The following is a 14,636-nucleotide window of genomic DNA, read 5'->3' as shown; positions in this document are numbered from 1 at the left end:
AATAGATTCAATATATAAGTAGGTCTACTTTAGAGTCAACCTTTTCTTGAAAAACGCTAAAATAAAAATTATGTTTCGAAGATATTTAATAAAAAAAGATTAAGCTTCATATACGTGTTTCTGTTCAAAAATGACCACAATAAGCTTACATTAATGATAAAATTATCATTTTGGCCTTTGTCAGACAGACTTTGTTTATATCCCTTATAAAAAAAAGTCAGTCTGACAATGGACAAAATGAAACGTAATCTTTTATAATCTTTTTTATAAAATATCTTCGAAACATTATTTTTATTTTAGCGTCCGTTTTTCAAGAAACAGGTTGACTATAGCTCCTTTAAATCACAATGCAACAAGCTCATTCTGTTTGTCTGAATATAAGAGATATATTAGATACAGCATAGCATTATGTTCATAGCAGTACAGTTATGTTCATATATGTTTACGTTCCCTTTCCTTACAAAAATACATTCTGTCTGTTCTGCAGTTTGTTCTGCTTGTGTCCTGGACTCCAGTTAAACTGCATTTTAAAACAACACAATAAATAGCAGGTTGATAACAGCATTTAGAAATATGATTTGTACAAAATGTCACCACAACAACAGGTTAACAGTGACATCTAGTGGCTGTTATGTGAAGTGTTTGATCAAGTATGATATTACAATACCTAGATCAGGGGTCTTCAACGTTTTCAGGCCAAGGACCCCTTAGTTGAGAGAGATGAAGCAGGGACCCCTTAGTTGAGAGAGAGATGAAGCAGGGACCCCTTAGTTGAGAGAGATGAAGCAGGGACCCCTTAGTTGAGAGAGAGATGAAGCAGGGACCCCTTAGTTGAAAGAGAGATGAAGCAGGGACCCCTTAGTTGAGAGAGAGATGAAGCAGGGACCCCTTAGTTGAGAGAGAGATGAAGCAGGGACCCCTTAGCTGAGAGAGAGATGAAGCAGGGACCCCTTAGTTGAGAGAGAGATGAAGCAGGGACCCCTTAGTTGAGAGAGAGATGAAGCAGGGACCCCTTAGTTGAGAGAGAGATGAAGCAGGGACCCCTTAGCTGAGAGAGAGATGAAGCAGGGACCCCTTAGTTGAGAGAGAGATGAAGCAGGGACCCCTTAGTTGAGAGAGAGATGAAGCAGGGACCCCCTTGTTGAAGACCCCTGACCTAGATAATCATGGAAATAATCGGTGTCTGCCCAACATCAAGTCATGTTACAATGTCAGGAGTTCGTATTAAACATTGGACAAAGTTTCAAATGATAAAAGATGAACGCCTGTGAACAAACAGTTAGGAAGAACATCCACGCTCTCGTCTGAAGAGTTTTTGTTTCAGGTTCAAAACAAGCTGGATCAGTGATGTGCGGGTCGACACGGTGCCCGCGGCGCCAGCCAACCGGGCGGGTCAAGGTTTCAGACTCAATCTGGCGGGCGGCGGGCGGGCGGGCGGGTTATCACCACTCTCATGTGCAAAAGATAAATAACAATAATCATCTGTTCTTATTTGCCTTTTATTCTTAATAAGAGTAGGCCTATGAGAATAATAATACAACGTTTTGAATACGAGCACGAGAGAGCGAGTTTTTAAATGCGCCAGAGAGGCTTGGAGCGAGGTTTCTCCTCCGCTCCTTGGTGCGAGGACCGTCGCAATTCCGCTCCTGTTGGGGCCGCGAAACACCATTTGCCAACATTTGCGTTCACTGACACCGTCAGACACAACGTGAGCACAGCCGAGAAGAATGCACAAACTATTCAGCGTGTGTTGCTGATCAGGATTTCACTTAAATGTCTCTGTCATCCACACAAGTCTGTTTATAAATACTTTGTGTCGGTTAAGTTATATGACCAGCCAGTCAACGGAGACGATTTGAAACACAACTTTCGCGAGTGAGACTGAATGAACCAACCACGCTCACCTCGAGTCGCTCCCATCTCTCCAATCTGGTGATTAATCAATAACCAACCGGATTTAATATATTGTCTGTCTTTTGTTGTCTGTTTGAAGTGCGAGGCACTGTATAAATATGATTGACATAAAACCTGACGCGATTCTTACCCCGACGATGCCCCCGCGATTTAGAGAGAATGAACGTCTTTGAATGAATGTCTTTTTGCTGTCAAATAATAGTAAACAACCCCAATTTGCCCATGACAATATTGTACTACTGTAAACCTTTCTGTAAAGCAACTTTGGGTAGAAGAGCCGTATATAAAGATGAGCTATTGTGGAGATGATATACCATCTTTTTTTTAAATGCGGGTTGCGGGGCGGGCGGATTTGTTGATTTTTCTAAAACGGCTAGTTCCATTCCTTGATTCTGATTGGCTGGTTGCTGTGTTATATGAGACTATAACCCACACCTTGAATCAGTTTATATCAAACCCAGGTGTGTTATTTCTTTCCACAGTGTTCCACAGTGCACCAATTATCTGCACCTGTGTCGTTTCTGCTGCCTGGCCCGGAACTACTTTCTTGCAGAGCAGACCTTATTGTGTATTATTAGTGAAATAGAACAGCTTTAATTGGTACATGTCTATGATGTTCATGTTGCAATATTGTGACCGTTTTAGAAAAGCAATAAGCCACGCGAGGCTTGTGGTTACGGGGGTAGTATACACCGGCTGAGAGGGTCAGAAGTTTCCCAACGCCTCTCAGCCGGTGTATACTACCCTGGTAACCACTCGCCTCTTGTGGCTTATTGCTTTAGTATATTGTTCTGCGGCGCGGGCGGGCGGGTTACGTTCCGTGCGGGCTGTGGGCCGTGCGGGTTATGAAAGAAACCTGACCCGCGCATCACTATAAAACACGCCTAAAGCAGGCGTGTTCCGTCAGACGTGCGTCTCGATGTAAGAGTGGGTGTGCGAGAGCGAGGGAGTCAGGGGCGGAGTCAGGGGCGGGCTTGGGGGCTCTGATTGGCCGCCGGGCGGAGGAGGAGGAGGCGGCTCCCGGGGGAACAGCTCCTGATAGGTCAGCTTCCACTCCTGGAACTGGGCCGACGTCAGCTGGGGATTGGACAGCAGCCTGTCAATCAGTGCCAGCTCCCCCTCCCTGTCCTATCAGAACGCAAGAGACACAGAGGAAGAGGCGGAGTCACTTCTCTTCACCAAGTGCACAATTGTTAATATTTTGTACATATTAAATCCCAGTTTAAAGGCATTTTAAGCTCCTGGCTGCCATCGTGGGCGCCAGTCACGCCATCTTTAAAATTAAGCCTCATTAATGTGTATTTTCCTAAATCTTTAGTATGTTGAAACAAATTCCAATCAACTCTGTTGACATGGCAATAAAGTATTGAATTGAAATTGAATATGTTCTCAAGCATGTCCAGAGGTACCAGAGTCAGTTGTAAAAACGTGTGCAACATATTGTCCGTTCGAGATAGCCATTTTAAGCTCCCCACAGCAAACTGGAACGCCATATTGAAAATGTAGCATGCTCAATACTACCAGAATCCATTGAAAACCCTTTTTGTATAATTTTTTGTACCTATTCTCAATGGAATTCAGTGAGGCGTTTGGCAAACTTTACATTAGATTTTATTACCTTTTCAAAAACATTTTATGTTTTCAATTAGCACTCAGCAAATTTCTCAGCAACTTCCTGGTGCTTTGAAGGGTAAACCCTGCTAAAAGCCCATAGAGTTAACACAGAAATCACTGGACTTAAAGCCAACAAATCATTATTTTCCAACGGTAAAGTAAATTATAATGCTTTGTGCCTTTTACTATCTTGTGTTCTTGATCATACTAGCCGTATTTTATACTTTACTATTCGGAAATTGCATTACATGTGTGATTTCTGTGTTAACTCTATAGGATATTAGCAGGGTTTACCATTCAACCGTGACGTCAGCACCAGGAAGTTGCTGAGTGGGCGGGGCGTGAATAGGGCTAATCACTACTTCACTTTTTTGAGCGGTGGTAAACCGCTCCATAGAGTGGCTGTGCGTGTGTCTGTAGCCACTTTTCCTCAGCGTTTTGCCATAGCAATGTGTGTGTGTAGCCTGTATTACATCACCAATTACATCCTAGACCTATATCCTAGTCTGAAGACATTATGCAAGCACGACCACCGATCACTTCACATTGGGTGTGATTTTTTTTAATCATCATGATATGCGTTTAGTAAATTGTGGTTTAGTTAAACCGGCACCATATTTTACCTCATCAAACCATGGAGACAACTGGATCATCACCTAGAATAGATCTCCATATATGGAGCTGGTCAATACCTCTACATCTGATCTCACAGACTCCTTTAGGGCAAATGCTGCTTCTCGCCCTTAGGGTGTCTTACTGGTTTAGTTTAGTTTTATTAAAACATTGTTATAAAAATAGAACGATACGTATATCAAGGAAACACCATACTGTGCAAGGAGAGGAAGAGGCTTGTTTAGAATCCTTTCCTTAGAAGAAGAGGTCATGTCATTCATTAAACTGATTCAAAGTTCAATAGGAACAATACAACAGAATGCAGGTTCTCTAGGAGAGCAGCTGTGCAATAAAGATATAAAAAACACAGAAACTGCACAAAAGAGAGAGAGAAAAAAATGGTCACATTCATTTTAAAATGAATGTTAAAGTATTCTATGTTTCTAGACGTTCTACTGGTTCTACCTTTACTTCTACTTTGAAACTCAAATCTATGTTTCTGGAACAACATAATTTGAGATGGGGGTCCGTAACCAAATACATATAATTTTGACATGGAAAAGTTTGAGAACCACTGATTTTAGAAGAAGTATTTATAGAATCTGGTCAAAAATATTTAAAGGCTTTCGTTTTTTTTTTTTTTTTTTTCTTCACAATCTTAAATAAAATAGCAGGTCTACACTGCGACGGGTTTTGAGCTTGTAGATCGGCTATTTTTTTGATATTTTTGACTGTATATGGAGTGAGTGTGGAAATATAATAGCCCTCACCATCAATAATGCGTAAACTAAAGTATTCTGTTCTACTGGTTCTACCTTCTACCTTCAGGGTGGAGGTGAGTATTCTATGGTTCTACCTTCTACCTTCAGGGTGGAGGTGAGGATTCGGAGGTGGTGCAGCCTCTCGTTGAGGTGGGGGTCCTCCGCCCGCCTGAGGAAGGACCGTCTGAACTCCGCCTGGCTCCGCCCCTCCGGGACAACACCGCCCCCTAGTGGCCAGACCCCGCCCTGCTCGCAGGCCCGGTACAGGTCACCCAGAGACCACGCCCCCTCACCGCCACCTGGGGAGAGAGAGACGGACACGTTTTAATCCTTTATTTTAATATTACAATGACTTTCAGTGATGGAAAAAATACTCACATTTTTGTAAATAAAAAGAAAGAAAAAAAAACAGATGGTAAATGGTAAATGATAAATGGTGCATTTATATAGCGCTTTTATCCAAAGCGCTTTACATAGATTGTGCATTACATTCACCCATTCACGCACACATTCATACACCGATGGCAGAGGAAACCATGCAAGGCACCAACCTGCTCACCGGGAGCAACTAGGGGTTCAGAGTCTTGCCCAAGGACCCTTCGACATTAACTCAGGGGGAGCCCGGATTCGAACTGGGAACCCTTCGTGCTCTAATAACGGTTTCTCTACCCCTGAGCTATGCCGGAGTTTTTCTTATGTTGTTGTAAGGTTTTATAACCATAAATCATAAATCATGCTCTAGTCTACATTTTGGGGATATTTTTCACAATAATAACATACGTAGGCTACATGTTCTAGACCAGGAGTGCCCACACTTTTTTAACGTCAGATCTACTTTTCAAATGACCAGCTCAACATGATCTACCCATCCAACATGTTTTAGCTGAGGGCCTGAGGGGGGCTTTGAATAAACACACTTACTGTAAGGGGGAAATAAATGGTAAATACTGGGGTAAATGTCTTCATCCCATTCTGTATGGAAGTGGTAGGTTTTGGGGTTCTTTGTAATGCTACTGACTCTTGAACAAAGTATTGCATTTTAGAGGCATGTCATGTGGTCTACCTGCAGACCCTTGGTGATCTACTGGTAGATCACGATCTACCTTTTGGGCAGCCCTGTTCTAGACATTCTAATGATCACCATCAATACTGCAAAGTAAAAGTCCAGAATTCAAAATGTACTTGAGTAAAAGTACAAAAGCATTGGCATCAAAATGTACTTAAAGTGCCAAAAGTAAAAGAAGTCATTGTGCAGAAAGTCCCATTCCAGGTTTTCACACGTCTATTTACAGGGAAACCAGTCTTGATAGTTCATGTACACCTAAGCATGCACCTTCTCAGCCCACACACACACACACACACACACACACACACACACACACACACACACACACACACACACACACACACACACACACACACACACACACACACACATTTTATATAGGTATCTTTATTATCCCAAGGGGGGAAATCAGTCGCCCGGAGGCAGCACAGCAGTTTAAGGATATTTACAAAGTTACAGAGAAGTAAGAAATGAAATGTGTACAGTGTACATTAATTAAAAGAGCAAGGTACACCAAAACATGAGAATGAAGAATATTTACATAAAGTGTCCAAACAGTCAACGCTCAATAGCACTACTTAAATAGAAAATATCAATACTTAACTCTCCTACTGCCAGATTATTTATTTATTTATTGGGTCTGGCGCCATCAAAAAGCGGCTTACCTTTGCGACGTTATAGTAGATAGACAGACAGACATTTATTTATTTATTTTTATTTTTTTTGGTTGTGCAATAGTGCACTTTGGTCTGCCAGGCAGCAGAGGGCGGCGTCATGCGAGAATGAATGTGAATTGTCCTGCTATGTGTTGCCGTACATTCAGAGCAGTCACTGGCTACAGAGCCTCCGGGCCAGAGGAAATCAACAAGGAAGTGAATTGTTCTCCGTTGATCTAACGCATAATGGATTTTTTACACCATCACAGCGGAAAATGTGTTTACAGTAAACGGCCGCGCGACCCCTCATCAGCTTATAGTCATCAGACGAACGAACCGAACGAGCGCCGTATTGGCATCGAGGTTCTGTAAAAAATGGGGCGAGCGTTATCGTTCAAAGCGTGGGGAGAGTTAAAGCACTATTTTGTCACCGTCTGGCCAAAACCTCTTAACTCCATTTTTGAGGTTTTAGTCATAAATGGAACACCCTTTACATCTGAGTGTTGGTTAAAATAATATTGAACCAATGAAAAGTAGTCAAAAGCCCTTTGGTTAAAAAAACCCTCCTAACTCCACTTGAGATCATTTCCCCCCGAAATGAACATTTTGGAGGTTTCGGTCGACAGCAGAGATTTATTTATAAGAGAATACAACCAGTAAGACTCCCTAATAGGGAGATAAGCGACCGTCAGGTCGCAGTGTGATTTTAGGGCAAAATCTGTAGGAGCAGTGTCCAAAAATGTGTTTTAAAAAATCTGCCTGAAGGTGGCACTAAATGGGACAGATCCATGTTGATGAGATGATTGTAGACATACTGTGTACCGATTTGCGTGATTTTAGGGCAAAAATTGTAGGAGCTGTGTCCAAAAATGTGTTTTGCAAGAACCGGCCTCATGGTGGCGCTAGAAGAGGGCCATGTGAGAATTGATGGAGGGTGGAGGTTGTGGTTTGGCAGGCAAGGAGTGTGTGTGCAAAATTTGGCATGGATCGGGGCAACGGTGGCGGAGATATGAGCAGGGCAAAAGTGTGACGTGTGACGTGTGACTGACAGACAGACGGACAGACAGACGGACAGACAGACAGCCGGTGGAGGTTTTGATAGTAAGTGCGACCTGACGGTCGCAATAATACAAATAAAAGTGTCCATAACAGTTAATGCTAGTCAGTCAAGTATTTTGGTTAGAACTGAAAATAAACTGTGTACTTCAAGTTTAAAATGATACAAGATGAATTCCAAATATTATCAAATTAACTCTCCTGTCCCCCACTTTGAAAAGCTCTGCTCTACTAGATTCATCAGTGAAAACTCCATGTCTGTGGTGGTCATGCCCCAATCCCACCAGAGGAGGGCAGCATTGGACCACTGCTACGGTGACATGCATTGAGCTGTGCTTACTGTTACCATTAACTATTAATATTAGTATTTACTATTGATTGATCAAAATGATTTCACCAGAGGAGGTCACAGTGTCGTGAGGAGCTGACTGACAAGAACACATATCATTTTCCTAAAAGAAATTACTTAACAACCTATCTTCATATAATTGCTCCTCACTAAAAAAAAATAGCCTTTTTTCCAGAGGAGGCCAGAAACCCATCGTCTTGTGACATCATCGATTGGGAATCCAAGCTAATAGAAACTGCAGGCTTTCTATTACTGAAAAGTTGCAATGTTAAAGTGGAAGCCATTGTTCTCTCGATAATAAAAAACTAAATATATATATATTTTTTTGGGAAAATGATGATGTCACAAGACGATGGATTCTGAACTTCCCACAGCTCTCCTAGGAGACTTGGACCGAGTAGAAAAAAAATGCGCTGTTTTATTATGAACATTAGTGAGGACCTATTATATGAAGATAGATTGAAAAGTCCTCCTTTAAGGAAGCGAAATAGGAATCACATAACGTTATACTAGAGCATCAACGACTTGTGATTTTTGCAAGTCGACTCAGTAAAAAGTTGAGTTGAAGTCGACTTTATTGTTTGATGACGTCATCACATCACACATTGGGGGGTCCCCAGATGATTAACTTAATGTGAAACATTGTTTTCTCTCTATAAGTGTATAGAGGGTATCTGCACATTTCTGAAGTGACAATTTAAGGACTTTTTAATACCTCTAAAATGACAAATTAAACATTGTCCAAATTGTCAAAAATTAGAGCCAGAAATGTTAAAAATAGCAGATCTACAAGCTCACAACACCTCGCGTTGTGAGCTTGTAGATCTGTGTGGCCCATATCTGTGTGGCTGGTTCAGATAGGGATCTCCATGTATGGGCATAAAATGTATTGTAAGTTGTGATGTCATGGGAACCACTCTAACAGAATCCCTTTACATGCCCATATATGGAGATCCCTGATGTCATCAACATTAAGCCCATATCTAATAGGACTTCATATGGGAAAGCCCATATATGGAGGAAGATATCTGTGCGGCTGGTTCAGACATGGATCTCCATGTATGGGCATAAAAGGGATGTACTACAATACATGGTTCTCCATATATGGGTAAGTGGTCAGATATACATCACTGGCCAGATGGCCAAGAATTGGCGCGACCTCGAGGTTGCATGTCACCCTGAGGCGTCTTACTAGTAATATGGACATATAGAGGAATATAATCATAGTTTTATGTTTATATTATAAACCTCTATATCAGCGGTCTTCAACAGGGGGTCCGGGACCCCTAGGGGGTCCTCAGAGCTACAACAGGGGGTCCTCCAAATATTTGTGTGATTTTTATATTAACCACTGGAACCCTAGCGTCCGTATTCTGATAACTTTAGCCAAAAATAGCCGATCTTGTAGTTTGCTATTTTCAGCTAAAGAGGATTGGTGTAGAGGGGAAAAAGAGCAGACTAAGTACAGAATGAAAGGTCAAGTTTATTAAAGGGCCAGTTCACCTCTGGGACAACCCGATCATATTTTATTGTTGTTTGGGACACGATCAACACAATCCTTAGTTATTTTTTGTGTTCAATCTGTTTTTTGAGATATTTTAGTATTTCAGCTGGGCTAGTGTTGCTTTTTGCATCATATGAAGCAAAACACATCACTGATGATGCAAAATGCATCACTAGTCATGCTGAAATACTAAAATATCTCAAAACACAGATTGAACACAAAAAATAACTCAGGATTGTGTTGATCGTGTCCCAAAAAACAATACAATAAGATCGGGTTGTCCCAGAGGTGAACTGGCCCTTTAAGTATTGACGGTTCAAGTGGTTAAATATCTGAAAACGCTAATTGACATGAATCCAAAATATGCAGATTATTATGCTATCAAATAATGAAACTATATGGAATCTATGGGTTGTGGGGGTCCCTGCTTCATCTCTCTCTTGTCTAAGGGGTCCTTGGCCTGAAATATATATAATGATTAGTACAGTAGGCTACAGTTCATCTCTCTCTCAACTAAGGGGTCCCTGCTTCATCTCTCTCTCAACTAAGGGGTCCCTGCTTCATCTCTCTCTCAACTAAGGGGTCCCTGCTTCATCTCTCTCTCAGCTAAGGGGTCCCTGCTTCATCTCTCTCAACTAAGGGGTCCCTGCTTCATCTCTCTCTCAGCTAAGGGGTCCCTGCTTCATCTCTCTCAACTAAGGGGTCCCTGCTTCATCTCTCTCTCAACTAAGGGGTCCCTGCTTCATCTCTCTCAACTAAGGGGTCCCTGCTTCATATCTCTCTCAACTAAGGGGTCCCTGCTTCATCTCTCTCTCAACTAAGGGGTCCCTGCTTCATCTCTCTCTCAACTAAGGGGTCCCTGCTTCATCTCTCTCTCAACTAAGGGGTCCCTGCTTCATCTCTCTCAACTAAGGGGTCCCTGCTTCATCTCTCTCTCAACTAAGGGGTCCCTGCTTCATCTCTCTCAACTAAGGGGTCCCTGCTTCATATCTCTCTCAACTAAGGGGTCCCTGCTTCATCTCTCTCTCAACTAAGGGGTCCCTGCTTCATCTCTCTCTCAGCTAATTTAATCGTGCAGGTTGTGATGTTCATAGCAGTATGAGATGCAGCACAGCTTCTTACTGCAGCCTGCAATGCTGGGTCTGATTCACTGTGAGAGGATGTGACACATGCACGCACGCACGCACACGCACACACACACACACACACACACACACACACACACACACACACACACACACACACACACACACACAGGTGTACTGCGACACAGCACTCCCCTTCTACTGCAGTGTGTGTGCGTGCGTGCGTGTGTGCGTGCGTGCGTGCGTGCGTGCGTGCGTGCGTGCGTGCGTGTGTTTCCTGCTTAGGATCCACCAGACTCACCGGCAGGAGCATCATTTTATAAGAAAAGAAAAATCACACCCAGTGTGAAGTGAGCGGTGCCTTTGAGTAGCCTCGTTCTTTTCATTAAAGGGGAGGTTGATGTAAAAACATCTATCAGGAATCTGCAGAGAACAGTCCTGATTCTGCGGAGAACAATTCTTGAATCCGCTGCGCGATAGTTAATATTCTACAGATATTAAATAACAAGCTAAAATTACCATTTATCAAGCACAATTCCGTTCTAATAATCAGTAAACTCCTTCATGAAATAGCTACCATTAATCGTAATTAGGGATTGGTTTGTTAGAATAATCGAATATTCAAATACTAGTTTTTGAGGATGAAAATCATGTTTTTATTGTGATTTTTTTTTAATTTTTTTTATATATACATTTCTGTTGCAAAGACAATATTGTCATCCAAACCATGCCCATAGTAACTACATTTTATAGGATACCTAGTATGGGTGTATTATTTATTGTCAGGACACACAATGCTTATGCAGAAGAGAATAACTAATACACCCATACTAGGTATCCTATAAAATGTAGTTACTATGGGCATGGTTTGGATGACAATATCAGTGTTGGGGAAGTTACATGTAACTGAGTTACGTAACTAAGTTACATTTTTGGCTCAAGTTACACGTTACAAGAAGTTACAAGCGAAGTTATAATTTTACATTTAAGTTTTGTTAAGATTGACGATCAAATGTCCTCAACAGATCATAATTTTCTTATTTGTTTAAATTTATTTTAGGGACACAGATGTTTACTAAAGAAAATGTCAACCTTTTTGAAATAAAACAAAACTAAGTTGAGAGGCTTCTACTGGCATGTGACTTTTTTGTAGGATATTATATTTTCTATTTTCTATTATAGTTTCATGTACACCAAATGCTGAAAAAAAGTAACTCAAGTTACTTTTTCTATGTAACTTGACAATGTATAATAATAATATATAATATATTTCTCCAGGTGTATAACTTTAACTTGATGATCAAGTTACTGCTATATGGTGAGTTACTTGTAACTGTTCAAGTTACGCTTTCAAAGTAACTTCCCCTAACACTGACAAATCCTTTTATAATATTATAGTAGTTTTGAGTAACACTTTATAATGTCTGACTGTGGCTCTGTGCTGTTTACATTTCTGATAAAGTATTCAATCAATAAATCAGTGATTTCTCACCGGTCATGTGCTCAGGCTGCCCCCTGCAGGTCGTATTGAGCAGTGCATGGAGGTTACAGTCTCTGGGCAGAGTGAAGCTGCGGGGTCTCCCCCCCCCCGGCCCCCCCTGCTGCGTCGCCATGGGAACCAGCCTCCGCGTCGCCGGGGGCAACGGGGCGTGGCTCCTCTGGGCGGGGAGGGTGTAGACTCCGCCCATCGACGTGACCCCGCCCCCGGGGGCCGGCTCTGAGAATACGGCATCTTCTATTGGATGAAATCAAATAAATATACATAAAATCAGAGATAGATTTGATGAATATTATGTCAAGTTTATTCATTTTATATTAAAGGGGACCTGTCACCTAAAGGGTTACTGTCACTTTAAGAATCATCTTAAAGGGCCTACACCATGCTTTTAAAACTATATTTTTTGTATAAATATATGCTCAAAATTGAGTCTTAGACAGGTTTTAACCCTCAACAAACACTCTGACCATTCTTTTTGTTTGTTCTAGCTCTACTATAATGAGGCTCTCCAGCTGCAATACCAAAACGGCCTCTGTTTGCTCAGGGGCGCTAGTGGGGTTTTTCCAGAAAAAAAAAAGTTTTTTGAAAAAAAAAAAGTTTTTGAAAAAAAAAGTTTTTTGAAAAAAAAGTTTTTTGAAAAAAAGCTTTTGAAAAAAAAAGTTTTTTGAAAAAAAAAGTTTTGAAAAAAATTTTTTTGAAAAAGAAATTTTTTTGATTTTTTTTTTTTGACTTTTTGACAGTTTTTGAAAAAAAGGGCATTGCCCAGACCAATCTGGGCAATGCCGGTTCTATGACTCAGGTGGCCCTATACAAGATTATTTTAGGTGGCCCTCCACTGATCAGTGGAGGGCCACCTAAAATAATCTGCAGCAACAGATCAAAATGTTCTACAACAATAACACTAGTTTTTGGATAGGGGATATATGACATATAATGTAACAATTATGTTTAAAAAAAATGTCTTCCTGTGATGTGGCCCCTGCGTTGGTTGTGGCCCTAAGCGACCGCTTATATTGCTTATGCCAGGAACAGTTTTTTGAAAAAAAAGTTTTTGAAAAAAAAAGTTTTTTGAAAAAAAGTTTTTGAAAAAAAGTTTTTTGAAAAAAAGCTTTTGAAAAAAAAAAGTTTTTTGAAAAAAAAAGTTTTGAAAAAAAAATTTTTGAAAAAGAAATTTTTTTGAATTTTTTTTTTGACTTTTTGACAGTTTTTGAAAAAAAGTTTTTTTTGAAAAGTTTTTTTTGAAAAAAAGAATTTTTTTTTAAAAAAAGTTTTGAAAAAAAAACTTTGAACATTTTTTTTTTTTTAAACATTTTTTTTTTTACTCTGAAAAAAAAAACGGGAAACGCGTGTGACGTCACATGCGTCAACTCTCAGAACAGAACTGTTCTGAGAACCTGTGGAAAGCTTTTCATCTCTGTCTTCCCAAAACCAGAGAAAGACACAATGTACAGAAATAGGACTTTGTGAGGATAGAAGGTGCCAGTGGGACCCCAAAAAAAGGTTTTAAAATAGAAAAAGTGAAAATTCATGGTGTAGGTCCTTTAAAAAACAAGTTAATATTTCTTTATGATGTCATTGTGGGGATGCACAATTATAAGCCAATCAAATTAAATGTCTGTATAGCCTGACAATATGACTACTTACTGTACTGGTCAGCTGTTGTTGGGGGGCGAGGGGCAGATTACACTGTGACATGAGCTTCAGACTGTTTCAGACCGTTTTCAGAGAAGCTCATGTCACAGTGTAATCTGCCCCTCAACCCCTTTAGGTGACAGTACCCCTTTAAAGGACAACTCCGCCCTAAATCACTTCTAGGCTCATTTTCCTACTTATATTGATCCTAAATGACTGTCCATGGGGTCTATTAGGCAGAAATGCTCCTGTTGTCCAGTTTCCCCAGCAGCTCTCATAGCATAGAGTGGAGCCTATAAGCTTATCGCTTTTGAACTATTTGTTGTGGTCAAAAGTGATTTTATTTTTCATGAATGTGTTACTAGATGTCATTACAAACACATCCATGTCATCATTGTCCCACACAAGCCATCACACTCTGCTAAACAGATGTTATGCTTTTATGTATTTTGCCAAAGATGCCCTGTGAAAAAAAAAGTTTTTTGAAAAAAAGTTTTTGAAAAAAAGTTTTTTGAAAAAAAGCTTTTGAAAAAAAAAAGTTTTTTGAAAAAAAAAGTTTTGAAAAAAAAATTTTTGAAAAAGAAATTTTTTTGAATTTTTTTTTTGACTTTTTGACAGTTTTTGAAAAAAAGTTTTTTTTGAAAAGTTTTTTTTGAAAAAAAGAATTTTTTTTTAAAAAAAGTTTTGAAAAAAAAACTTTGAACATTTTTTTTTTTTTAAACATTTTTTTTTTTACTCTGAAAAAAAAAACGGGAAACGCGTGTGACGTCACATGCGTCAACTCTCAGAACAGAACTGTTCTGAGAACCTGTGGAAAGCTTTTCATCTCTGTCTTCCCAAAACCAGAGAAAGACACAATGTACAGAAATAGGACTTTGTGAGGATAGAA

The 14,636-nt window shown here is 40.3% G+C and overlaps 1 protein-coding gene across 1 annotated transcript in view; it reads right to left on the bottom strand.

Moving 5' to 3' along the window:
• Window positions 1-2,817: 2,817 nt before the first annotated feature.
• Window positions 2,818-14,636, bottom strand: part of LOC308306850 (connector enhancer of kinase suppressor of ras 2-like) — a gene marked incomplete at both ends in the record, with an annotated part of 109,745 nt that continues 97,926 nt past the window's right edge. The window contains 3 exons of the mRNA XM_080751904.1: window positions 2,818-3,042; window positions 5,004-5,200; window positions 12,110-12,352. Of these exons, the coding sequence (XP_080608030.1) occupies window positions 2,818-3,042; window positions 5,004-5,200; window positions 12,110-12,352 (665 nt within the window). The remainder of the gene's footprint in view (window positions 3,043-5,003; window positions 5,201-12,109; window positions 12,353-14,636) is intronic.

This window comes from Nannobrachium achirus (assembly GCF_963921795.1).
Source record: "Nannobrachium achirus genome assembly, chromosome: 21".
NCBI lineage: Eukaryota > Metazoa > Chordata > Actinopteri > Myctophiformes > Myctophidae > Nannobrachium > Nannobrachium achirus.
The sequence above is the reverse complement of the archived record's forward strand: the minus strand, read 5'-3'. Positions and strand labels throughout refer to the sequence as shown.